The sequence below is a fragment of the Podarcis pityusensis genome, assembly GCF_964106645.2.
Source record: "Podarcis pityusensis genome assembly, chromosome: 4".
NCBI lineage: Eukaryota > Metazoa > Chordata > Lepidosauria > Squamata > Lacertidae > Podarcis > Podarcis pityusensis.
The window spans coordinates 79,613,065-79,640,521 of NC_138027.1; the positions used below are offsets into that span (position 1 = coordinate 79,613,065).

Sequence of the window (27,457 nt, forward strand, 5' to 3'; positions counted from 1 at the left end):
AAACTCCTAAAAACGGCTGGCAGCCACGGTTTCTATGGAGAAAAAGGCCTCATAGGCCTAGTGCTGAATTTTGAAAAGGGTCAGGGTTTCAGGTTATCCTGCAACCTTATTCTCCGGCCTGGAAACCTTGTCTCTGTATCTCTGGTATGGAAATGAACTCTGCTACTTGTTTTCTTTATGTATAACAATGAATGGCTATTTACCCCGTATGAACTTAGGTTGATGACACTTGAGTTGTCATCAGAGGCCTTGCTTCAGACGCCTGCCCTTTTGAGATACTGAGAGTGGTGATGGGAGACAGTCAGGGCCTCTTCTGTCATGGTCCTGGGTCTTTGGAAAATCCTCCTCAAAGAGGGCTGCTTGGCACTGACAGTGCTTTCCTCTAGACAGCTAATTATTTAATTGTTATTTATTCTTACCACTGCTTACAATGCTGCTGTTACAATTTTTTTAAATGTTTTGCTTATCTTGCGACTTTATATGATGGGAGCTATATTATGTTAAGAGGTGGCCTACATGAGTATTTGGATTTTGGGGTTTTTTTGTATGGTGTTGCTTATTGCTGATGCTTTATATTGTTGTTGTTTAATCTGCTGTTTATTAATTGATGTTTTTTGATTGGGGACTCAGCTATATGGCTGCAAATGTAATGTTTTAAGCGCATTATACAAATGTGACACTAGATGGCTCTAGTGAGCTAATGGCAAATTCCACATACTGTATATTTTTAAACTTTTTTTTAAAGCACTTTCACAGCATTTTTAAAATATATATGTGTAGATTCAGCCTGGCTTTTATGTCTTTATTATTGTTTTAATTTATATTTCCACATTCCTGCCCTTTAAACACCTCCAAGGTGGCTTGCAAAAGGTCATCTAACAATATCAAGATAAAACTCACTTCAATTAATGTAATAATAATAATAGTCCAGGTAGCAATACAGCTGGAGGGGTGTGATTGCCTTCCCTTCTGCGGCCTAAGCAATGGACGTTGGTGCTTGGGGAGAGGGAACTCGCTGCTAGGAGCTGTTTCTAGGCTTGGTGTAAAAGTTGTTGCTTTCCTTCTCTCTGAGATCCCAAATCAGCAACCTCCAGCTTTTAGGATTTTTAGGATTCTTTCAAAATATTGTGTTACTTCAATGGAATATGGGATATAATAATAATAATAATAAAAATAAAAATAAATAATTTTTATTTATACCCCGCCCTCCCCAGCCAAGACCGGGCTCAGGGCGGCTAACAAGCAATAATAAAAACAAGTTAAATGAATACAACTGAAAAACAAGATTAAAATACAACATTAAAATATTGAAACATTAAAATATTAAAATGCAGCCTCATCACAGGAGGAGAAAGGAAAAAGAAAAAGAAAAAAGAAAGAGGGGAGGGGAATCAAATTGGCTCCAAGCCAAAGGCCAGGCAGAACAACTCTGTCTTACAGGCCCTGCGGAAAGAAATCAGATCCTGCAGGGCCCTGGTCTCATGAGGCAGAGCGTTCCACCAGGCCAGAGCCAGAGCTGAAAAGGCCCTGGCTCTGGTTGAGGCTAATCTAACTTCCTTAGGGCCCGGGACCACTAGGGTGTTGCTATTAATGGACCTTGAGGCTCTCCATGGGGCATACCGGGAGACAAACAAAAATGCACTCAAAATATATTACATATATAACAATCCAGCGAAAGTGAATGTTTTATTGAATTGATTTCATTAGGAAATTCAGCAAGGGAGAACACTGAACATGTCTACTGACATGTTTGATGGGACTTACTCCCAAATAAGTGGGGTACAGAAATATATAGTCACACACAGGCTTATGCAAAGCAGGGTGGGGGCAGCTAGGTACATTCGCCCTGGGCCTTGGAGGGCTTGGCTGGCCGGGGGGCAGGGCACAGGTTGGCCTGCCAAGGGACCACCTGCTTTTTTTGTTTGAGTTTATAACTTTATTCTAACAAGACTCCCAACTAGGGCCTCAGACAAGCTCTGCACGGGCCCGGTCACACCCTTAGCTCTCATGTTAACATCAAGAGGACTTAAAAGGTGTTTCATTTTGGATTACCACACCCTATATACATATGTATACAGAATTATAATTACTATCTTCCTCCCAGCTTAGCGATGAGCCACCTGTTGCCCCTGGGCCGTGCAGCGCTTCTCTCAGGTCCAGGGTGGTTGGGAGGTATGGGGCATTCTTGACATGACAGTTTAAGTCTGGCGTGCCCCTGGTGGAGGGGCCCTGGTCAGCTTAGCCCCGTGAGGTCTAGGGCAAGTGTACCTGTCTTCCCCCATCCCTCTTCATGGGCCTGCCTCCCTCCTTCAGAGTTCTCGGACTCCAACTACCAACTTCCCAGCAGCCTTCTGGCTCCCACACCACTTCAAAATTCACTAACATCATCAGCTACAATCAAACGTGATTCAAATTATCATTCATGACTCGTTTGCCTTTTTGTTGCTGTTGACAATAGGTTCAGGATTTGGAGCCGCTACAAAGGCCATGTGCTTAGGGATGAAATACTGGAAGCCTGACAGACTGGAAACTCTCATTGAAGTGAGCATTGAAGTTGGACGAATGACTCATAACCATCCTACAGGTAATGTCTATGGAAATCGACCTGTTTTGGTTAGGATGTATTGACTCTGGGTTGCCCTACCCCTTGCAAGACTGCCAGTCCTGCCAAAGTCCTGGTCGATCTGTGTGTGCGGCTTGAGGTCTGTTAACAGCATTTGAAGACAATTGAAAAAAATGCAAGTAGCACAGAACGCAGTCGCCAGGTTGTTGACAGAGACAGGGCATTCTCAACATAAAACACCAGTCATGGTGAGCTCCCGTTGCTCTGTCCCAGTTCCTGCCAACCTAGCAGTCCGAAAGCATGCCAGTGCAAGTAGATAAATAGGTACCGCTGCGGCAGGAAGGTAAACAGTGTTTCTGTCCGCTCTGGCACTCGTCAGAGTGTCCCATTGTGCTAGTAGCATTTTAGTCATGCTGGCCACATGATCCAGAAAGCTGCCTGTGGACAAATGCCGGCTCCCTCGGCGAGATGTGTGAGATGAGTGCCGCAACCCCATAATTGCATTTGACTAGACTTAGCCAGCCAGGGGTCCTTTATCTTTTATCTTTTTACCTTACCTGCACTAATTGCCAATTTGTTTCCAAGTCAAATTCAAAGTACTGGTTTTGACTTTTCAAAGTATTGCATGGATTGGGAGCCCAGTACCTCGAGGACGACCTTTCCCCATATGAATCTACCTCGATTTGAAGAAGGGAATCTCTGTATGTTCCCTGCAAAGATGTTCAGAGGGTGGCAATAGGAAAACAGATGTTTTCTGTGGTAGTCCTATGCTTATGGGAGACTCTCCTCTTGAAAGCTTGTCTGCTGCTAACATTGTCATCTTTTCAGCACCAGGAGAAGATGTATTTATTTTTCTGGCATTTACCCAACAATAACAGTCTGGCTTTTAGCAGCTATTTCTTTTGGGACCATTCTTGGGTGGTATGGTTGCTTGCAAGTGATTATTGTAGGTGAACACATTTAGTATGTTGCATTGTTTTAAATGGACATGTCTCTTCTAGGTTTTTCTTTCTTTTGCAAGTTGCTTCAAGACTTCTTTGATGGTGGGAAGCAACACATAAATTCAATAAACTAAATTGTATTCAATAAACTACACTTACCCTGTGTTCTCCTCATAATGCAGGGGTGGAGAGACACTTGCAGGGGAAAGCTGGTGGGAGGTGTTTAACCCTTCTCTGCCCTTCAGTTTCCCCTTGCAAATGGCCCTGTGTAGTTTTTAATAGTTCCCTGTCCCCATCTGGGCTCCTAAACTGGAAGGAAGCCCAGTCAAGGGGGTGGGGGGTGGTGGATTGTAGTACCATTTGGACAGAGGAAACCTAATACAGTATAGTGTTCAGGTATGAAACAGGAAAGAAATGTGTGTACACACACAACAAATTTAACATGTTCACCTTGAAGCTCCTATTGTTTCAGTGGGCATAACTCTCAAATTAGCATACATAGGCCTGTAGCAAACTTAAGGTGCTTTTTGCTCAGGGCAGTTGTGGCTGGAGCTTTGCCTGTATAAGTGCTTGGGGGCTCTTTCTTGCAAGGATTCTGCAGTGTGCCATATCACAATTGCAATATGTCAGATTCAAGTTCTGCACTAAAAGCACACACACCCCAACTGCAATTCTTGATGCATGAAGATAGGAATAGGGGTGTGAGCACTGGAGGAAAAAAGGGGGAGGAGGAAAGACAATAAAAGCGCTAATGGGATGGCTGGACCAATAGGAAGAAGAAGGAGCAGGTTGGAGAACCACTGGCAGTAAAGACAAACCTCAGCTTGACTATATCTCCTACTTCTGAGATCTGGGGGGGATGAGGAAATGTTGTTTCTCCCAGCCAGCCAGCCAGCCACACTCATTTATGACTCTTCCTCTTTCTCTATCCACTAGCCTGGTAAGTGGAACAGCAGTGGTCTGCAATCTGAGAGCCATTGCTTGGGGCACACATCTGTTCTGCAGCTTCACCTGTCATCAGTCTGGGGGGGGGGGGGAAACAATGCAATATGCCCACCATCAGAATTGCAAAATTACTGTAGGTCAGTAGAAGCAATAACCAGAAACAGTTGCATTCTGAGACCAGGTTAGGCTGTAGTCCAGTCTGACATGAAAACAGTGTCACCGTGCAAAACCACTGGTTAATCAGAGCAAGAAACTTTTATGGTTAAACTTCTGATCAATCTGTTTTAGGGCTGTTCATACAGAGTTCAACATGCAACATATTATGAATTCCTTTTAATTTTCAGCAGTTCGTTTTCATGATTTTCATTTTCGGTAGCTCTAAGGGCCACAAAAGCAGTTGTTTTAAACCTATGCACCATTCTAATGTTATCCTCATTAAGATCAGTTGGACATGTAAAAGAAGTCATCACCCTGGAATGTTAATCTCAGCCAACAATCATCACATATCAGATGGCTCCCTCCTAAGTAGAGACACAAGTTGTAAGTCATACGTATTTGCTGAAGTATTCCGTTATGCCAGTTCTCCCCAATCTTGTTTCATTACTTTAAATGATAAATGCTCACACAATCTTGCTTGTTTTCTAGGTTTTAAAATGGCAAAATAAAGTTGCAGACTATGTGACTTTTAAGTGTTTGGCACACTACATGAAGGATCTGTATTGAATGCTAAGGATGACAGTAAATCTATCAGAATTGTCACCTTATTTGTTTTTTTAAATTCATGCACTTTTATTGGCAGTCTAGCTCTCAGGAATAGAGTAGATGAAGCATCTCCTCCAGTGGAGATTAAATGGTGGAAAAAAGGCTCACATGGTTTCTGTGTTATAAAGGCACAGTATCTCAACACAATACATCACTAAAATAACAGGCACATTGTAATTAACACAACAGCCAAATCGCTCATTCTTTGGAGGACATCAATGCCAGAATCAAAAAGGAAAAGTAATTGTCCGAAGCAGTGCCACCAACACTTGACCAGCATTTCATAGGGGAAACCTCCAACTAAAAATCCCCATTTAAAATAAGCAAATAGAAAAAGAACCTACCCAAGTGAGGCTGGCAGAAACCTCCACACATACCCTCTGTAAAAGAATCAGGCAGAGGGCCTTCTCGGTAGTGGCACCCTCTCTGGAACGCCTCTCTTTGGTCAGGGGTTGAAAGTAGTGATGAAGGCTGCAATCCTAACTCCACTTGACCTAAGAATAAACCCTTCTGGGTTCAACAGGACTTCTGAGTAGGCATTGCACCGGTCAGTTATATACACATACAGTAATGCTATTTGAAGTTCAATACCTGTTTTATAGGGAACAAAAAAATATTCCCGAAGAAAGGCATATAGCTTGAAATGTGTGCATGTTGTCTTTCTTTGAGCTTAATAAACGTAGTTTCTTATGCATCTGTACGCTGATTTCTCCTCCTTTTTGGTGCTACTTGGTGCCATCGTCATCACCATTTTTCTATGCTCCTTTCAGGGTTTTTAGGATCACTGTGCACAGCTCTGTTTGTTTCATATGCAATACAAGGAAAGCCACTGGTGCAGTGGGGAAGAGAAATGATGAAGGTGGTCCCAATGGCTGAAGAATACTGCAAGAAGACAATTCGGCACATGGCAGGTAACATTGCACAATATGCAATTGCAAATTCACACGTAAGGTGCATAATTGAAGTGTTTATGCTCTGGTAGCTTAATTTCCCTAACTGCCATTTCAGGTGTCTGTTTCAATCTTGAACTCAGAAGGTTTTATCATGAGCCTAGAGAAAGAGAGATGCTACTTGTCAAATGAGCAGATAGGGACAAGGACGTTACTGCCCCTGTGGCTTCCTTTTTAATCTCCATCTTACCCGAAAGGGTTCTTAATGAATCACCCCTGTAGGGAATAGACAGGGTGAAGAAGAACAATCAAGTACCTTCTGATCCTCAACAGCCTCACTCCTGTCCCTTTTAAATGTATCCTAGTGTTTTGAAATGTTTTAACTCATAATGCCAGTAAAGGTGTTTGTGTTTGTCAATTTGCTACCTGTCCCTCTTCTCTGAATCCTTGCTCTAGGAATATACCTATATGCACAATTTTAAAAAACGAAACCCATATTTGGATAGCGATGCAGGTGACTACTGACAAATAATAGGCCCTGTGTTCTTTCTCAGAAGTTCTCTGGCTTTTAGCTAAACAACTTCTTCTTCTTCTTCTTCTTCTTCTTCTTCTTCTTCTTCTTCTTCTTCTTCTTCTCCTTCTCCTCCTCCTCCTCCTTCTTCTTCTTCTTCTCCTCCTCCTCCTCCTCCTCCTCCTCCTCCTCCTCCTCCTCCTCCTCCTCCTGCTTCTTCTTCTTCTTCTTCTTCTTCTTCTTCTTCTCCTCCTCCTCCTCCTCCTCCTCCTCCTCCTCCTCCTCCTCCTCCTGACTAGACCAGGTGCAGGATTAAGTTGTATAGGTCTGGTCTGCTTTTGACAGAAGGATGCTGTCACTCTTCTTGCACGATTCCAACCCTGAGTAAAATATGCAAGACTCCTAAAGCATGCATCTGTCATTATGGAGTGAAGTGCAATGCTATTTTAGAAATAAATAAAGGGGACGACATTTTAAAAAGCCTGCCTGAAACAAATGTGAGCCCCTTTTCTCAAGGGATCTCTCCTTTTGAATTATTCAGTCAATTTCTTTTGTTTTTGTTTTCTTTAAAAAAAGCACATTTGTTTAATGTTTCCTGTTCTGCATATTCTCACTCTGTAGTTCTCAGAGGCAACTTTACTGCTAGGTAGCCACAAGTGATCACCTGTGGTAGCACTTAGTACAGACAGATGTTTGCTATATGCTGCAGAAGATGATGCCTAGAACTTCTTTGACAAAAGTCAGCCTTCTGCTCAGGGACAGCATAGTGCAAAGGGTTTCAGGGCTGTAAAGAAGAAAGGAAGGGGAATGAAGCAAGGGAAAGATGGGGAGGAAAACCATATGTCTAAGGCCATAGGTAAATAACAAGAGGCTAGTAAGAAGCATCTCTCAAGTGCCTTTGGGGGGAATCCCAAAAGCAGAAAGCTGAGCAATGTGACTGTGAGGGAACAGGTGTTGGGAGGGAAGATCCTGACGAGCAAATAGTCAGGTAGGTGGATGAAAATGACTGGCAGGTCAAGGATTTCCAGGATCAGCTGTGATACAGAATGTGCGACATCAGAGTTTCACCTACTTAAAAGGCCTAAGGTATCCCTGGCTCCCTCCGGATTGCAACAAGAGATAAAGTAACTTTTCAGTCAGCAGGGATCAGTAAGCTATTTGCAGGGGGATAAGAAAATTATGTTTTTGTTCCTGTCTTCAAAGTGCAAGTGGTACACATACTGAGAAAATGAGCATAGCCTGCCTTTCTCAAACTGAAGCAACTTCACAAATGACTTTTTCATAATCAGCAGCAATCTGGTGTTTAGGAAAAAAAAGTTTTCCTCCAGACCAGCCTTTCTCAACCTTGAGTCTCCAGATGTTTTGGGACTACAGCTCCCAGCTTCCCTGTCCACTGGTCCTACTAGCTTAAGGATGATGGGAGTTGTATTCCAACAACATATGAGGACCAAAGGTTGAGAACAGCTGCTCTAGACTCAATATATAAACTGTGCTGCAAATGTTTGTTTTGCTACAGATACAGTGGTTCAGGAAGGTATGCTGAATATTGGTGGCAGAAACAAAGCTACAGCAATGGATGCTGCAGAAGTGGCAGGGATGTTGCTTCCTGTAGGAAAATGTTTCATGTGAAGCACCACCAGTTTATAAAGTGCACCCTCTCTAGTTTTAAGCATCTTTTGGGTGCATACTCGGAAAAAGCTGCACAAATGGGTAGAGATGCCCATCTTAGTTTATTTGCAGAGGCTGCCTTCTGAAGATCATACTGCAAAAAAAAAAAAAGGTGTTACTGCCAGCTGCCTTATCAGGTAGCATACAGCCTGCACTCAAAATAGCTCCTGTTGAGACTTGGGAGGGCTTCTTATGCTTTTGCTCAGTATTCAGGACCCAGTAGTAATTGCTGAATGGACTACAGTAAAAGTTTGTTTGTAGGTTTAATAGACTCTGTGATCTACATTCTGGTTTTCCAAAATGTGTGTCTGGTGGCCCTAATTATTTGTATTTAAATCTATTGTATTAAAATCTATCCCCCCCTTTTTTTACATTGTGAAGATAAGCTAATTAGTATTGTTGAGAGGCTAAGAATAGTTGGACAGGTTTTATTTAATTTTCTTCATGAGAGTTCTGTAAATTGGATTTTGTCATTCATGCTGTTGCACTGAAAGAACCTATTCAAGATTAAATGTACCATAATTAATTTGTTTTTCATTCAGAATATCAGGAGCATTGGTTTTACTTTGAAGCGAAATGGCAATTTTACTTGGAGGAGAGAGAAATCAATGAAGACAACCAGAATAAACCCAACTTTCCTGACAATTATGATGCTGAGGAAAGAGAAAAGGTAAACTCTTCAACCAAAAATTCTGAAAGTATTGGGGACAAATATGTACTGATACTCTCCCATCTGAAAGTAGGTCCTATTTTCTTTAATTTAGAAACAATTGCAACCAAGTACCATAACATGGTAGTAGTATAAGTTTACTGAATGACTCAAGCCTATGGGACAAATATTAGATTGGTGCTAGGTTGAGTGTAGGGGTGGGCTTCTAGATATGATTGCAATCCAATTCCCATCAGCCCCATTATAGACATTGGCCAGGGATGATGGAAGTTGGGATCCAGCAGCTCTTGAAGTTGCTGGATCAACTTCATATTCCATGTGAGATGGGGAATAGGAGATCCAAGGGTCACACCATTGCAGCTGGAGGTGAAGGGAAGAGCCAGCAGTGTAGCTTAAGGCGGTCATAATATTGGGTTCCAGATGTGGCAGCTAATGTGCAGATGGTCTAGAACGACAAACATTGCAGTTCAAAGCAGGAAAAAGATCAGGTTACAGAGGTAGAATGTGGGAAATGGTGGAAAGCAGACATTCTGGCAGTCTCCTCAACAGAAAAACAGTATGCTTAGATTGGGGAGCAGAATTTAACAAAGCTGAGGTTTTATAGGGTCAGATGGAACTGAATTAGCTGTCCAGGTCACCAAGCAGATGCTGAGGTTGGGTAGCAAGGACTGTGAACATGCCTCTAGCAATCTAATTCTGCCTACCACTCTTTCAGCAGACATGCTAAGTTGGTGGCACAAGAGGTAAGAAGATGTCCATGTCTGTTTGCTGGTGGCTCCAGTTATATATCCCAGGCACTCTATAAGAGCTGCAGTTTTTTCAGACCTGTGCGCTGCTGTGCTCTCTTTATTTTCTTAACTGAGATCTGATTCAAATGCTATGACTATCGTACTCCTGCATGACAATGACTCCACGGGGTGCCTCTGACATTTGAAACCCCCTCACCACCTGTCTCATCTGGGTTGCATAGATAGTCTTCATTACAATGCCAGTATTCTTTAATGCATTATCCCAGTGTACGAAACTCTCCACGAGATCAGGTGACCTACCTCATGAAATGGCTCTCTTGTCACTCATGCAAGCCCTTTCCTCACCAGTATTCCATACGAAGTTACAATATGCACAATCCATTCTGTTACTTGGAGACTTGCCCCAAACAGATTGCACCCAAGTAAAAGGCAACAGCACTTAAATAGGATGCAAATTTTGCCAAGAACATTATGGTAGTATCTACTTACATTTCAGCATTTCACGAAGTTGCAGTACAGCAGAAGCTGCTGTTAGAAAAACTATTACTAAGAATTCCAGTATCATCACTGGATGTAGATGTGACAATTGCTTAGCGGTCAGGATGTTTGTTTGCTTGTTTACTTGGAGCACCACTTATAGTACATTAAGATCTTCTCTATGGCCTTTGCTGCTCATTCTGTGAAGGCTACAGCTTTCAAAAAGCGTTGGCTAACTGTGACCTTCTTCTGTAGAAATATACATGTATGCTCAGTATAATGTGATACCCATGCAGGAAACCATCATCTGTGCAATAAGGACCTTCAATCAGCAGATAGGACAAGTCCCGGTTAAAACTTTCTGGATCACACACTGACTGTCTGTCTCTCTATTTTCTCCACCTCTTTACAGAAAGTGTTAAACGGTCAGTGAATGAAATAAAAAGGTTTGCCAAGAACAACAAAAACGGTAACATGCAGTTCCCTCTCTGAGGAAGCAACCTTGTGGGATTCCACATTTTTATAGACTTAAGTGATAAACTGTAGGCAAGTTTTGAAAACACATAGGCAGTGTTGCAAATGCCATCATGGTAATGTCAGAGAAGCAAATGACATCATCATCACCATCACCACCATCTTCATCATACAGTAATCTCAGATAAACTGATGGAGGCAAATGGAATCCTTATTTGTGAAGGAACCCAAGAAAGATGAGCTATCTAAGAGATTGCCTTAATGTGGTTCCCCCAAAGCCAAGAAAGGCCATTTTCATCTTGTTTCAGATTAAATATTTTTTTAAAGAAATATTTAATGTATGCTAAAGCAAGGCTTGACTACACACAGAAATAAGGAATGAGCAAATGCCACTCCAATATTTTTAAAAATAAACAAAAAAGGGAGTATTTTAAAGCACAATCTGCAATTTACCTCATGTTTCTGTGCCATGCTATGAAAAGAAAAAGAAAAAAGGCAAAGTAAAAGAGTGGCATTTAAATCTGTATATTCTGGGTTGCGTTGCCATCAAATTCACCCAACCAAACTCATTAATTATCCATTCAGACTTATAGGAGATGGAGTTCTGAAGGTCGTGGTGGAAGGAGAGGTCATGATGCTCCCATGATTGCATATGATGCTCTCTTAGGATGTGGTAGTGATTGGACCGAGCTCTGCAACCGGGCAATGTTCCATGGCGGTGAGTAATCTAGTAGTTCCTTCATGTCGGTTCCTTGTAACCATAACAGCAAAATATATTCGGCATACAGACCATTATAATTTTTGATTAGGGTCAGTTTGGCTACATTAGGTGACTCACTAATAATTCTAGCTCTTTCCACTTACTACAATCATTGAAGTATCTTGCATCTAAAGCACTTGTTGTACTTTCCAATTACAGTGGTACCTCAGGTAACATACGCTTCAGGTTACAGACTCCGCTAACCCAGAAATAGTGCTTCAGGTTAAGAACTTTGCTTCAGGATGAGAACAAAAATCGTGCTCCGGCGGCGCAGCAGCAGCAGGAGGCCCCATTAGCTAAAGTGGTGCTTCAGGTTAAGAACAGTTTCAGGTTAAGTACGGACCTCTGGAACGAATTAAGTACTTCACTTGAGGTACCACTGTAGTAATTATTGCAGTAATGTTGTGCTGGTTGGGAAAAGCTTCATTTCTTATTCCCATAAAGGAAGTGGCAATCCTACTATCAAAGAAAAATTAAGCCACAGGAATTGTGAGGTGTGTTTTTTTAATCTACGAAAGATTATATGGTCTACACCTATGTTTCACAACTAGTTTTACAGCAGGGGTGTTTCAAGGAGATGACAGGCAAAGTGGCAAAGTTTGTTAAAGGCACTGGCCTTAACAAGCTGTGGTTCCCATAATTCTTTAGGAGAAGTCATGACTGCTAAAGTAGCCTAAGAGTGCTTTAAAGGTAGGATGTGATTGTGACATGAAAGACCAATTGTCAGCATGGGAATTGGGCATGTCTTCTTTGGGCTGTTTCCACATTAGAGTTGTTCCCCCCCCCCCAGTGACTTTTTTAAATGTTTCTGCCAACCTGATACTTGTCTCTTGGTGGTGCCAATTTGGACCAGCGCTCAGAGAACTGAGATTGCTCTTAATATAGATGATATTATTTCACGGAGAAGCTAAAAGGGCATGCAACTGGGTTCTCGTTTCTGCTTTATTTTACAGGTGAGAGTGCAGCAACTGGAACTATTGCTGGCTGTTTGTATGGCTTGCTTTATGGGCTCAACAAGGTCCCTAAAGGCTTGTACCAGGATCTTGAACAGAGGGAGAAGCTAGAAAACTTGGGAGAGGCTCTCTTCCGACTGTCTTCAGAGGAAAAGTAAAGATGTTTTTGCCATTTCATTTTATTTTTAAAAAGATTATATTATACCCTGCAGCCAAATTCCTAAGAAGCAACTCTAAACAGATTTGTAAAAATTCAGGAAAAGAATTGTCTGCCCCTAAGTCTCAGTGAAGTCACACTGTCTTTAACATGATGTTATTTTATTCATTTACTCTGAAGTACTCCCACTACTCCACAGATAGGAGTTTCTTGACCCGACATAAGGGCCAGTCCACACATTACATTTTTGTTAGCAAATATAGGGACAGAATTAGCTGCAGCTAAGTGTACATTGGGTTGCAAATCTATATTTCCATGTAATGTGTGGAAAACTCCCAAACTATGCCAATATTGTTGCAGGCAGCATTATAAAATGCTGCGCAGAGGTAGAATAGTAGAATTATACTATTAAATTTATTGTAAGCCGCTCCAATAATTTATTTGAAGAAAAGGGTATAGTAAATAAAATAGATTAAGGGTATTTAAATTCTGTCAGTATTCAATACTTAAGAATGTCTTCTAATATTAATTAATATTAATCATACTACTTTAATTATAGCACCTTGGCATTATAATTCTTGGGGGGATGAAGCAGTTTAATAACCCATTTTTGTTATAAAATTCTGCATCACATCAAAATGTGACTGCATGTACACATATGCCAATAATATATATGTAAAACTAATGCTGTCTGCACACCTATTTAAGGCAAACTAATTTTATCACCCTTTGAAGGAAGTTTATCTGAGATTCTATTTCTTCAGTCCATTTTTATGCACTCTTTCCAGTTTCCTCTCAACTCCGTAATATCGACGTTTCTGTGATATCACCTAACTGAAAATCAATTAAATGTATATCCTTTTTCAGAACTGTAGTGCCTAAATATTCTAGGAAGTTATCTGAGATTTAGCAGAACACAAATATATATATATATGCAATGTAACAAAACACAACTCTACAACTATTCCTGGCTTCCTATATATTTTTGTGGTGATTCCCCCCCCCAAAAAAACCTTTACAAACTTTTTAATGATTTGGGTGGCTAAAATACTTGTAAATAAATTAATCTTATGCCTCTTCATAAGCATCATTCATTATTTTGACATTGTGTGCATTGCATGTTACTGTGTCATTGCTGGAATTCTTGCTTGCAGTTGTCACTAAGTCATTGTTGGTCAAGGTTACAGTGAGTTTCTTGGTGCTGAGAATCTCTTCTACTACAAAATCTAGAAAGTGTTGTTCTGGTGTAGAAAGATGTAGGATATATAGTGGCAGATAAAGAGTTTCAAAGTTAGTGGGTTGGATCCAGACTGAGGCTGCAATCTTACATACATTCAACTTGGAGTAAGTTCTGTTGATTTCAATGTGGTTTTCTTCTGAGTAAATATGGAGATGGCTGGTAGTTGTGGCATAAGTTAAGAGCATTTAGATTCTGTTAAAATCAATATAGAAAGTTAGTAATGACTAATTTAAGTCCTACTGATTTCCATTGGACTTAAAGTGTGACCAAGGTTGGCACTCAACTAAGTCTTACTCAGAGTAGACCCACTGAAATGAATGGGCCTCACTTAGTCATGTTCATTCATTTCAATCGGTCTACCCAGAGTTGAATCTAGTTGAATACCACATAAACAGTGCAAGTCTTACCATGTCTACTCAGAAGTAAGTCCTATTCAATTGGGCTTACGAGTTCCAGGTGAGTAGGATGGATTGCAGCCTAACCTAGTCTAGATGCAACCAAGGCAGCAGATATCCCTGTGTAGATTTTTATTCCCTCCGTTGTTCCTGATGTAGATCTTCACTCATCCCTTCTTCCGTGGTGGTAGGAGGCATGCCATTTTGTGGTTTACCTCAGGTGCCAAAATGTATTGGGCCAGCCCTTTGTGTAAATTTTGACATACACTGCCAGCTTCCACCTTAGTTCTTCACTGTGGTCAGGTCCTTCACTCTCTCCTGAAATTTTAAGGTGTTTTGCCAGTCAGAGGTTGACTCCCAAATGAAAATACACTGCTGGCCTCTTTCTTCTTCTCCATGTTGAACGTACTCTCTTAAACAGTCACCTTGTACGTTGTAACAGTAACCTTGTAACTATGAATAGTGACTGAGGCAGCCTACAAAACAATCTCTGTATAATATGATCCAAATTATGAAGCCGCATTTGCTGTTTTATATTATTACCTTTGTTTCAAAGCAGTGCCTTGGGCAGTTTATTTTATATGCCCCCAATCTATTTTAACTTTCTGAGTAAACCGCTTTTAAGTCCGATTGATTTCTGATATCAACTTTGTGCCTCAGTCCCCTTTTACAGTAAATAGGATATATAGACCGTTCCTATGTACTTTTACTAAGAAGTAGCCACCACAGTTCAGTGTGACTTTACTTCCTAGTAATCATGCATAGGATTGCATTCCTAACACATAACTTTAATTCTTTCCATAGAATACCCATTCCTAACCCTTTGTCAGCAGCTATACTTAGTTGCCCTAAGAGTATATGCAATTTGCTTTCATTTGTTGAAACTGCTGAAGTGAAGAATATAGGTGCTGAAACATACAAACAGGTCATTCATGACAAGACACTGATTTAATTCTGGCCAGGAAAGAAAAAGGAATTTGCCATATCATTAGCAAATCTCTAATGTGATCTTTGGGTTCTTATGTTACCACAGCAGCATAGGAAAGTTTCCTCACTGCTGAGGTAACACTGAAGTGAGTCCTATGGACTCTGACCCACAGTGTGAGTTCTTTGTTTAAGATTGAAATTTTCTGCCTCTTGACACCAGAAGACAATTAAATGAGACCCAGGCCCACAATGCTGGTTTCAAGACCTCCTGAATATGCCTTTTGTGTGTGGGCGTTGATGAAACAAGGATTTCATATGGGGGAGGGATTGGAGAGGGACTGAAGAAATGGGGAACAGATATTTCCCCTTCATTCCCGAAGCTAGATTTATAAATGCATCATAGTCTTTGTTTGAAATAAAACTCTTGATGTGTTCTTCCCATCTGAAGGCTCCTATAACTTGAAAGGGCAAATTTTTTAAATCATCGGGTATATTTAATATTCATCCTTGAATTCATACTTCGGTAACGGGAAGAGAATCCAGTGAGTGATATGGCTTGAGATTAACACCAGTTCCAATAAATCCAAACCTTGAATCAGTGACGTTATCCATTCTTTCATGTGTGCGTCAGGCATGGCCTCAGCAGAAGCTGCTTTTTATAAAAGTGTTGTATACGTGTGTTGTCGTGCAATGGGGAAAACCCCAAAACACAGTGACATCTAGCTGTTCATCCTTATCCTCATATGCTGCATATTGTTTGTTGTATTCAGTGCTGGCCAACTGTCAAAGTTTTCATTGCTTTTTTTCCCATTATGACAATGGTAATTATAAGCAGAACCTGTGATGTTGAGCACAACTGTTTCATTCAGATGTTCTTGTGTGCAATGTTTACCTGTGAGAAAAGCTCTGAGGCCTAGATTTTGCCATCTTCATTTACAAGCAGAGGGGTGAGGGGCAGTCTGCCACTTACATGGGATACTGTTCTTCAGGAACATCTATATTTCTGATTATTGTGAGGTATAAAAAAGTCACCATAACATGTGCTGTTAAAATGCAACGTTGTTGTGTGTATTTCTGTCTGAAGATCTATCTCTCCAAAAAGCAGTCTTTTGATGCTTGCTGTGAAATCTCTTTCTGCTCCTCCCTCCTTCAAACTTGAGCTGGCATCCCTGTTGATAGGACATGACCATTAAAAGTACCTTTTTTTAAAAACCACAAAGCAACAACAACTCTTCATAAAATGTCACAGCTTGTTGAGAAAGGAAAAAAATAAATAAATGGTTGACTATCTTATAGTGATGTGGATGGCAGAATCTATCTGAATTTAGCAGCTTATGTTGCTTCTCGAAATCAGAAAAGCACCTTCATTGTATGGTCTGGGCATCTTACGTGGTAAGGATGAACTCCTGATCTGCTGGAATCAAAGCTGGCATTTGCCCTTGCATTCACCAGTGCCAGGATTTCATCCCAAGGCGATTTGTTGTCTTGCTTTTGCTTGTATATGAAGAGGTATAAAAACTTAATACTGTCCTGGTATGCAGACTGAATCCCATTCACATACTACTTTATTATTACGTGAATTAACCTTCCAAGTTTTTTTATGGTGCTAGAAAGTTGAAACCTCTGGTGCATTTTCCCCCCTCCGGGCTATTGTCTATTACTGTTGACTTCACCATGTAGCTTTCACACTGAGTTCACTATTTTATTTAGTAACGGATCCTCACCAGTTAATGCATTTCCTAAATCCTCAGCTGCCTGTAGGCCTAATTCTTCAAACAGAAGTAGGCTTATAACCATGCCAGACTTCTATCTCTACCCATGTTAATAAATGAAAGGATAGAGAGGTCAATTGATACTGTGTTGGATATCATGGCATACAATGCTTTTATCTCTGGCTTTCCAGATTTCATTGGGATTCAGAAAAGGGATTTTAAGAGAACATTTCCCCGCATAATTGATGGGAAAGCAGATCAGATTTTCGCTTAGGACTAGATGGATTTTATTACACAGTGGAATGCTGCAAGCTTTCAAACTTTGCTAGCTCCCTATAGAGAGCAGGCCAGGCTCCAAAGCGTTCTGTGCATTAAAAAGTAGGATTTGGACTTGCATTTCTCTAACAGTATCTTCATCACATCCTACTATCAGATGACAAACTGCATTAGAAACTGAGGGTTTCAATAGTATGGCATGAGAGTCAGTTGAAATAAAATAAGTTTTTTTGTTTTGTTTTTTAAACCCCACTGAATGAATGAACTATGTAATCTTTTGCTAGTATCCTGTTCCTCTCTGTTTTCTGCCCCTTTCAGAAATGCACAGGATTTAAAAAAAAAAATACAGACAGAACCTCACACTACATAGTGTCATGCTCCAGACATGACACATAGTCATATTTTGTTTTCTGGTACTTCAGCTGCATGTTAAGCCACTATGCCATTATTTGGAATGTGCCTGCAGAGGCGCATCCTGTGTTTCAAAGAAAGTTTAAAAAAACACCACTCTGTGCTAATACTATGTATGCTTACTGTTCATAACAGCCATTCCTGGACAGGTATCAGCAATCATCTGTTAATAACAGTCATGGCTAAGACAACTGTTGTATATCATCTTCTGCACTGGATAAATGTGCCTGGCACATTAAGAGGAGTGCCGATGTAATTTTACTTCTAAAATTAATGCTCATTTTTTATTATGCATATATTATGGTTTTTCACTTTTTAAAAAAACCTGTTGATTTTATCTATATCTTGATACATTTTATTATGTCTACCTGTTTTTAAGTTTACTTTTCTTGGTAATATGAGTATTTTATACCGTGTGTTTTTTTGAGGAGGAGGACTGTAGTTCAGTGGTAGAGCACCTGTATTTCATGCAGAAGGTCTTAAGGTCAATCCCTGGCAACTCCAGATAGGGCTGAGAGACACCCTTGCCTAAAATTCTGAACAGCCATTTCCTGTCAGTGTTGACAATCCTGAGCTAGATGGACTTATTGCCTGACTCAGGCAAGTTCCTGTGTAAAAATAAAAAATAAAGCGGTATATAATCTTGTTTAATAAATATAAACACATTAAAACCAGTAAGGAAGTAAAAGCAATGTTGATGACTTTCCCTGGACAAAAACAACAACATTCGTTTTCTTTTATGCAGCAGAAGTAAAGGTACAAAGCTGGGCAGTGATAAGGTGCTGGTTGACCCCATAGTGCTGAAGAAGAAGCTCAGTAAGATGTCCACAGAACTAGGTGCATTTGCTGTCCTCAGCAGCCTTCTACTTTACCTCACAGACCTCCTATCCAGCCGACCCCAGGTCGAGAGCAAGAAGGCCAAGTGGCTCGAAGGGATAGAGAACAAGGTGAACTCGAGGCGCGAATGCCATAGCGCACATGGCGGCATTCGTCCCACCAAATTCCAGCTTCTGCAATCGAGGTTCATGAACAACAACCGCGAGGCCTACAGGAAAAGGTCGAGAGAGGTTGGCAAGCTGGTCGTTAAAGAAAAGCAGAACAGAAATGGGCTAAACTCCATTGTAAGCAAGCTGGACAAAAGCTCCTCAAAAGAAGGAGAAAGCCCAGAGATAACACCCCACGATAAAGTCAAATGGGTCTGCTCAACTGGGAAAAATACTGTGAAGAATATCCTGAAGAAATTCTTAGTTGCTGAGGAAAAAGAAGCTAAAGAAAGAGAAAAGCAGGTGGCTCCAAAAAAGAAGACCCCAAACGATAACCTGCCCAAGATAATCAACAAAAACTCTGTCTTGTCCAAACTGAAAGAAAAGTTTGAACAAAGCAGTAATATCTGTTCAGCCATTGAGGTGAAATCTTTGCTGCCGCGCAAAGGCGAGAGAAAGAGCAAAAAAGGCCCAGAGAGAAAAAAGATTTGCAAACCTGAAATAAGAGTGCTTGAAAGGAAACTAAGGACAACCACAATTGTCAACAGCCCTCAGCCTCAACAGCTGGTATTCACAACTGTCCCTACACCTAAATTCTGTGTTGCTACTGAAATTAGTCACCCTTGGAGCTGGGCTACAAATGCCAAGTCCGCCACTCAGCCTTCTGAAGTGGGGAGGCCAAAAGACACCCAGAAAGCACCTGGCATTGGGTCGCATGACAGCAAGATACCAGAAAGCATGACACATAAAGGGCAACTAGGAGGACAGTTGCAAAACAAGCATCATGAAATGCCTAAGGTGGTGGCTGACAAAAAGGACATTGTCAAGAGTAATGTAACTCCTACAAGCCCAGGTTCTAATCAAGACAGTGTTCTTCCTTCACGTGAAAATGTGTCCCTTGTTGATTGCATTCCTCCTTTATCTAAGGACAGCTTAGATCACAAAGAGAACATCATACCGCCTGTGGATGATACCTTTTCCAGGTCCAGAGACAAAAATGCAGCAAAAATCATGAGCAGAGAAAACATACCTACTAACGACCTCTCTTCTAATCCAGCTGAAGGAGTTCATGTACATAGTCACCAGGAAATGAAAGAGGATGGGATTCCTGGCATACCAGAAGGCATGTTCAGGCCAAAGGAGACAGAAATAGAATTAGCAGAGCCTATAAAAGATCCCCCATTCACCAGCCAAAAATGTTTCTCTGAAAAGAAAGTGTTGGAAAATATTCCACCATTTCTCTCTCCTGTAGCTCAGGCATCTTGTAACAGAGAGCCTCCAATAAAGGACCAGCAATCAAGTGTTGAACCTGCAGCTGTTCACAAAATGCCTCCGCTTAAGCCAAGTCAAGATAACGCACAAAGTTTGGGGAGCACATTTTCTGACACGGTTCAGAACAAAGAGAAGCTGCCTGATAAGGAGGAACTATTTCCTAGCCTTAACAAAAGCGACCATGCGGGTAAAGCAAAAAAGGGAGTGCTACAGCCATCGAGAAGCCAAGGTGAGCCATCTGATCAACAGGCAGAAAGGGAGCATTTGCCCAAGGAGCCACAATCACATCCAAAGCTGAGCCAACAAAATAACCCTAGCTCAAACATATCAAAACAGACTTTAGATCAACCACACCAAACTCCTACTTCAAATAGGAGCCAGAAAGACAACAATGATTTAAAAGGAAATGATTTTGAAAAAGAGCTTTGCCCTTTGACTGGCGATTTAGATAAATCCAGCTGTGTTAGAGCAGCAGAGAATACTAGCAAAGCTGAACTGCGCTCAGATAATGAAAAGACAAATTCTGAAAACAAGAGCAAAAAGGGAAATAGTAGCTTGAGCCATTTGGATACCTCTCAGAGGCTGCCGGAAGAATTCATCAGACACGAAACTGGCAATCTGGAAAAGAATCCTACACCTCCTTTTCAAAAATCTCACTCATCCTCACTAACCGACTCAGCAAATCCAGAAGGCGATACTCCAGAAGTCGACAGACCTTGGTGCAGTGTTGGAAACCTCCAAACCCCAACATCAAATGCAGTGAAAAAGAAAGAGAGCTGTATTGTAAGAGATAATGCAGCCAGTCCTAATTCTGAGAAACACCACTTCCCTTCTCCAGCTGAATTGCTGAAGCCCAAGGGGGCACCTGGGCAAGACAGCAAGCCAACAACAAGCAATTTGTGCAATGATTTAATTAAGAGTGAAAACCATGCTGTAGAAGTTGAGGGTATGAGTCCCCAGACCAGGAAGTATCAACCAGCCTCAACAAAGGAGACTAGAAAGCGTGAAATTAGTCCTGTAGGGGAGGCAAGCCCCGCGCACAATGTGGAGAAGCAGCAGGTGCCCTTAGGAAACAAAACTGGGAAGCAGGAAAGCATAAAAGTGATGGCAGAAGTAAAGCCTGAGAAAAGCGGATTTCCCTCCCCAAATGAAACAGTAAAGCAGGGGAACAGTGAAGGAGGAGAAAGAAATCTACTGAAAGAAGTACAATGTCTAATTCCATCATCTGTTGACAGAAAGGGGCAAGATGATAAGGTAACAGAAGAGAAAAACTCTATAGTGGGAGGTAAGAAGTTGGTGCGTAACTCCAATATGCCCCAGAAATTAATAAAAAGTGACCTTGCAGAGGGTGGTGGTGAAAGAGCAGGTTCACAGCAGCTGACCCCACCAAAGCATAAACCTAGCAGGCCGGGAGTGTTACCTTCCCCAGATAACTCAAAATGTCAAACACCATCAAGAGATCCAGAAAAAGGTGGAACTGTTGCATCAAAAGATGAAAACGCTGCAAAACACCAGCTCTCCACACTCAAAGAACCAGTGAAGTGTGATGATAATGCTAACCAAAGAAATGCCCAGGATAGCCTTAAGACTAAGAGTGACAAAATACCATTATCTGGCAAGAAAGTGAAACCTGAAAGCAAATTGGGGAAGACGAAAGAGAACACTAGTAATTCTGGGCAAAACCAGTTACCTTTGGAAAATGAACTTCCAAAGAGTAAAAAGGCTGAGCCAATGAAACCTGCAGCAGAGAAGTCACAGAAACCATCTTTAGATGACTCTAGAAATGGACTTCCAAAGAGTAAAGAGACTACTGTAAGCAAATTGGGGAAGACAAAAGAGAACACTAGTAATTCTGGGCAAAACCAGTTACCTTTGGAAAATGAACTTCCAAAGAGTAAAAAGGCCGAGTCAATGAAACCTGCAGCAGAGAAGTTACAGAAACCATCTTTAGGTGACTCTAGAAATGGACTTCCAAAGAGTAAAGAGACTACTGTAAGTAAATTGGGGAAGACAAAAGAGAACACTAGTCATTCTGGGCAAATCCCGTTACCTTTGGAAAATGAAGTTCCAAAGAGTAAAAAGGCTGAGCCAATGAAACTTGCAGCAGAGAAGAAACCATCTTTAGATGACTCTAGAAATGAACTTCCAAAGAGCAAAGAGACTACTGTAAGGGAGAGAGGTACTTTGTGCAACCTTAAGGAACATCAGATACCAGCACCAAATGAATCAAAGACTGAGCCAGTAAATCTTGCAGCAGGGGAGCCGCAGAAACCATCCTTGAATGACTCTAGAAACCATGAGGATATTGCTAAGAATGAAAAACGGGCTTCATGGAATTCTAAGAACCAGCAGCTACCCTTATCAGATGTGAAACAGGAGAGCCATCAATATAGTGTCACAGCAGGGAAACAGCAGCAGCAACCACAACCACCAAAGGATTATGTCAAGCCTAAATCTAGTATAAGAGATGGAAAGCATATGCATCATAAATCAGAGAAGTATCGTCTTCCTGCCTCAGATGAACTGGGAGTGCATGAAAAGAATGCTAGTGAAAGGAAGGGTTCCTTGGCTCCACTTTCAAGTCACGATAGGACCATGCAAAAGAAGAAAACACTATGTGAGACTGATACTGGTCCCAAATTGGGCTCACCGAACAAGACATGTCCTGCAGAACAGAGAAAACCACAGCGTAGTCCTCCTGGCAAGTACCAAACTCTGTCAGCAAATGTGCTATCAGAGCAAGGAAGTGGGGAATCTCAAAAGCTCGGGGCTGATGCAATAAGTCAGAAAGCTAGATCACTAGCCTTGGAAAAATACATAGCAGAAAGCTACAGTGAAGAACTAGTACCTTTGTCTATTAAACCAATGGTTGTTCGTGTGATTGATACAATTAAGCTTGATAACTAAATGCAGCTCAAATGACTGGAATATAGACCTGAATTTTTCATCCTCTGGCCACTGTTTTACTTCAGAGCTTTAAATGATGGCATTGAAATCACACTGAGTTGGCTGTCCATTGATCAGTTTTGGATTTTAGCGGTTTATAAATTGGTGTCACCTGGAACCTCAAGTATATTACATGTCAACCCAGAATAATCAGAAGCCAATGATTCGTGTATGGTAACTCTTAGATGTAATAACTATGGGAACAAAGGCCCGGTCAAAATATGTGGCAGAATAAAGTGGCCTCATGCCGCCATAACACTTATTTATATTAGGAATAAACAGATAAGCAGCACAGGAGGCAAAGACTAGACTAGAACCTTTCTTCCAGATGTGCTTAACAGAGGCAAGTTTACTAAAACCTGTGCCCCTCACCTGGGAGATGGAAGTGATTGTGTTTACTCTGCCTCCTCAATATGCTGCCTCCTGTTTCTGCTGTATGGGAACCCTCAGCCAAAATTAAGCACTTTTAATGGGAGAGGCTTAAACAGTAAAAACAACAAAGAAGTATTGTGGCACCTTAAACAGCAACCAGTTTATTGAGGCATTTCCATGAAAGCCACAACTTCTTTCTGTTGCTCCAGAGGGCAGGGCGACAACAAATGGGTGGAAATAGCAAGGAAGCAGATTAGAAGACACTTCGTAACAATAAGCTGTCTGACTGGCGTGGGCTGCCTTGGGAGATGCTTTCCTTCAACGAAGGGGTTGGGTTTTTTGTTGCGATTTTGCGAGGGTATATTACAAGGCAAAACCATAAAACTACAGAAGAAACACAAAACAGAATACAGAGTGAATGCAGGAAGGATACAATGTTACACCACAAACAAGCATCCTTAGATAAGGTGGAGCTGACAAAGTAGTAATTATAATTGTTATTCTTTGTAAAATATTTCAGTGGAGGTTTTTCAACAGAGGCTGAATCTGTCAAGGTTGCAGCAGTTCGTTGGGAACCTGTGGATACTGCCAGACTACAAATCACCCCAGACCACTGGCCATGCTGCGAGAAGCAAAGTTACAGAGAACAAGGCAGAGGGCCTTCTCGGTAGTGGCACCCACCCTGTGGAACGCCCTCCCATCAGATGTCAAGGAAATAAACAACTATCTGACTTTTAGAAGACATCTGAAGGCAGCCCTGTTTATTTTTAGTATTTTGTTGAAAGCCGCCCAGAGTGGCTGGGGAAACCCAGCCAGATGGGCAGGAAACAAACAAACAAACAAACAAATGTTATAATTATTATAATTATAGGGTTCATGTCCAATACTACCTGGAGGGCCACATATTTCTGTCATGGTTGCATTGTAGGTTCTGCCCTCAGTAGGGGATTAGACAAGACTGAGCAGGAGATTAGACCTCTAAGATCCTTTTCCAACTCTGAAATTGTATGATTCTATAATAAAAGGTGCCAGACTTTAAGGTTTCACAAGTCTTTGCCAGATAGCTTTCTGGGATTAATCATGATGGATGACAGTTTAGAAGGTCTGTCCTTAGGACTTTGCTTTCTTTTCTCCCAGTCTCTCACTTTCTGTGAGGGGCAGCTGGCATCTTACTCTTGGAAACAGGATGGTGGGTTAGACAGGTCTTGGGTGCGAAACCAGTGGGGCATAAAAAGTGCTTAACTTCAGCTGCATCGTACCCAAAGTGTGTTTCTCTGCTAAAGGCTGAGGTCAGTGTATAACTAACTAAAGTGACCCTTTTGAGAGTGCACTTTCTCATTCTAATTACTCATTACTCATTCTAATATAATGCTGTTTATTAGTGCTCCTGGAAGGCTTTTGACATTGCAGGCTATTCAGCCACTGAAATCATGCCTGTATATACATTTTTGTGTGTGTTTTAATTGTTTTCAAAAAAAAAGTGAAAACAGTGATGCGTAATAGTGTGCATAAATAAGACAAGCATATAAAGATAGAAGAGGCCTGTAAGAAGGTCTTAACAATGCTACAAAATGTAATAAACCGCAAGTCATTTTTGAGTATTGTAATTAAAGGCTCTTTGTGACAATTAAATTACGAATACATCTGCTCTACAGGATGATACAGTAAAATCCTGAATGAAATATATTTTATCACGGGGAAAATATTGATCGAATCTCTTGCAGAGGTAATTTGGTATCTTCCATGTGTTCAATGCATTCAGATTCCTGTATAGCTTTATCTTTCAACGTTTATTACATTCCTCATTGTGATCAACTTATTAATAAAGATTTGGAATGTGGCAAGCATGCCAGATCCTAGCACTTCCTGGAATATGCAGAAAAGGCGCTGCAGAAAATGATGAAAGTCATTATTGTGAAATCTGAAACAAGAAAAGTCGCCTGAATCCACTGCCTAAAATTATGGGACAGAATAAAGGATCATCTTCTTGGTCTCCCTTCTTCCAACTTCTTTGTCCACAAAGAGAGAGTGTCTTGTTTAGGAGCAGAAATAGGCCCATTTTTCCTGAGGCACTTCTGTAATGTGAACATACCAGATGGATAAAAATCCAAGACAGGACCCAGGCGTCACATTAAGGTCAAGACTTACAGCAACAGAATTCTGGTCTACAAAATGAAACTTGATACTACATAATAAGCAACCAGGATCTCTGCACTGTCTTAAAAGAAGGTGACTTTCACAATTCAAAAAGCAAACACCTGTAACCCCTGTCCAAAAAAATACATTTTGTCATGTTCTGGAAGGTTCTGTTTGCTTTTATCTTTTCAGATATTAGTTATTGTCAGATATCACAATATCTCTTAGAGCAGAAATATACTGCACTGATTTCAGTTAAATTTGCTTCCAGGTAATAAGTCTAAGGCTGCAGTGGACTTCTCTGCCTGCCTAGAAGGAAATAAAACTCCGTGGAACTTTCACCCTAGTAAATAAGTTGAGTGCTGGAGGGAGACTCACAGATTGCTTATTGTCAGTCTGTGGGGCAAAACTAGATGTGATGTTAGTCATATGTTTAAACAAGTATCATAAAGTTAACCAGTACTATTTTTCTAGAAAGAGAGGTGCCGGAACTCACCATGAATGTCTTCCTTGTTCTCTCATCACGTCAACTGCACCCACCTGAAAGGTGCTGGAACTGAGTTCCTGTAAGTTCTGGCTGTAAAAAAGCCCTGTAGTTAACCACGTTGCTTTTACTTTGGGATGGGGGAAACAGGGGCACCGATCCACAATATGCATGCAATTCGGGGGGGCGGGGGGGTTGATAGTTTTCTGCTGAACATTGATCCCTTCTGGCTGCTTTCTGCACCCCCCCCCCCCAAAAAAGGTGCTGATTACTGTAAACTACACCTTTGAGATCAAATAGCAGTAAACTGTTTTAGGGGCTGTTTTAGTAAACTGTTTTCAGGATTGGAGTCTTACAAAATAAAATAAAAGTGGCCAGGTCATTAAATATGTGAATAATGTTCCTTTTAGTTTGGCCCTGAAGCATTTACTACTGATAATATAATGCAATGTTTGTGCACCAATATTCTTTTGCTACCTCTCAGGTAAATGTCCTCTGGGAATTCCTAGGACTTTGCTATGATGGTTATTTGTATGAATTATTTGGAATTGCTAGTTGAATATAAGACTTAGGGCTCATTCCATTATACTTGGATGTCACTGAAAATGTTTCTAGGTGGCAATGCAATTTTTTTCAGCTATCTGAAAACATGGGGTGGAGCAATGATCTTTGAACCAGTCTTCAGGAAACTGCTATGGATGGTCTTTGAGAAACCAACTGGAGACAACCACATACTGTAATTTATTTTGTAAATGCTATGTCAAAGTAGGTACTTATGTTTAGATACTGTTTTTCAACACTGATGAGCAGGAAATGGACTTTCTGTTGATGGAGAATTTCTGCACGACTACAGTCTCAACTGGAAGTATTTTTGAAGAACACGACAGTAAGCTCAAAGCAGATACTATTGTGGATATGACAGCAAGTTTTGTATGAACTATGTTATAAATCTGGACTCGTGTAATATATTTAATTGTAAGTCTTTTGCACAACTTGTTTGTGTAGTTTGGAATGAGACTATTACATGTGTCAGACTTTATAATTTGTCTTGAAACACAAATATTTCTTATTTTATTGTATTATATAGTGTATGCGTGTTGTTGTTTTTAAAAAATGAATCCCCTTTTATATGGTACTGTAATGATTTATCTTTGTATGTAGTTTTGTTTAATAGGAATTTATTTATTTATTCTGAAGTTTATTTCATAGCTATCCAGGCCTAGATAACAATGGGTTCTTGTGGGAATCACATTTAAACTTTTTTTTTTAATGCTGTGACAAAGTCCACCATTTTGCAGATCATCACAATAAACCACCTCAGTGAGGCCCCATGGTGTTATGTGATGTTTCAGGTGTTTTTCATGATTGGCAGGTGCATAAGTGCAAAGAGATTGGGGAGGCAGGGTTCACAACAAGCTTCACAAAGGTGTACCCTTAGACAGCCACAAGGTACAGCAAATAAATAAGTAAAATAATTTATAGGAAAGAGTAAGTCTTAATTTTTGTCACATTTTTTATACTATAAATAAGGATCTAAGGTCTAAACCACAGCGAATCCCCACAACGGGATGAGCTCCTATTGTTCGGTCCCTGCGGCTGCCAACCTAGCAATTCAAAAGCACGTCAAAGTGCAAGTAGATAAATAGGTACCGCTCCGGTGGGAAGGCAAATGGTGTTTCATGCTGGCCACATGACCTGGAAGCTGTCTGCGGACAAACGCCGGCTCCCTCAGCCTATAGAGTGAGATGCGTGCCGCAACCCCAGAGTTGTCCGCGACTGGACT

General features: G+C 41.0%; 1 protein-coding gene across 6 annotated transcripts in view; it reads left to right on the forward strand.

Moving 5' to 3' along the window:
- ADPRHL1 (ADP-ribosylhydrolase like 1) overlaps positions 1–27,013 on the forward strand; it is a 37,721-nt gene extending 10,708 nt beyond the window's left edge. The window contains exons 3-9 of one of the 6 annotated variants that reach the window (XM_081002882.1): positions 2,459–2,584; positions 5,982–6,122; positions 8,823–8,950; positions 11,236–11,368; positions 12,364–12,517; positions 18,227–21,687; positions 21,862–25,356. In XM_081002882.1, the coding sequence (XP_080859008.1) occupies positions 2,459–2,584; positions 5,982–6,122; positions 8,823–8,950; positions 11,236–11,368; positions 12,364–12,517; positions 18,227–21,687; positions 21,862–22,643 (4,925 nt within the window). In that variant the 3' untranslated portion in view covers positions 22,644–25,356. Of the gene's footprint in view, positions 1–23; positions 145–2,458; positions 2,585–5,981; positions 6,123–8,822; positions 8,951–11,235; positions 11,369–12,363; positions 13,605–18,226; positions 25,357–25,664 lie in introns of those variants that run through there. The other 5 variants (XM_081002883.1, XM_081002880.1, XM_081002881.1 and 2 more) reach the window with 5 other exon arrangements.
- The last annotated feature ends 444 nt before the right edge of the window (positions 27,014–27,457 follow it).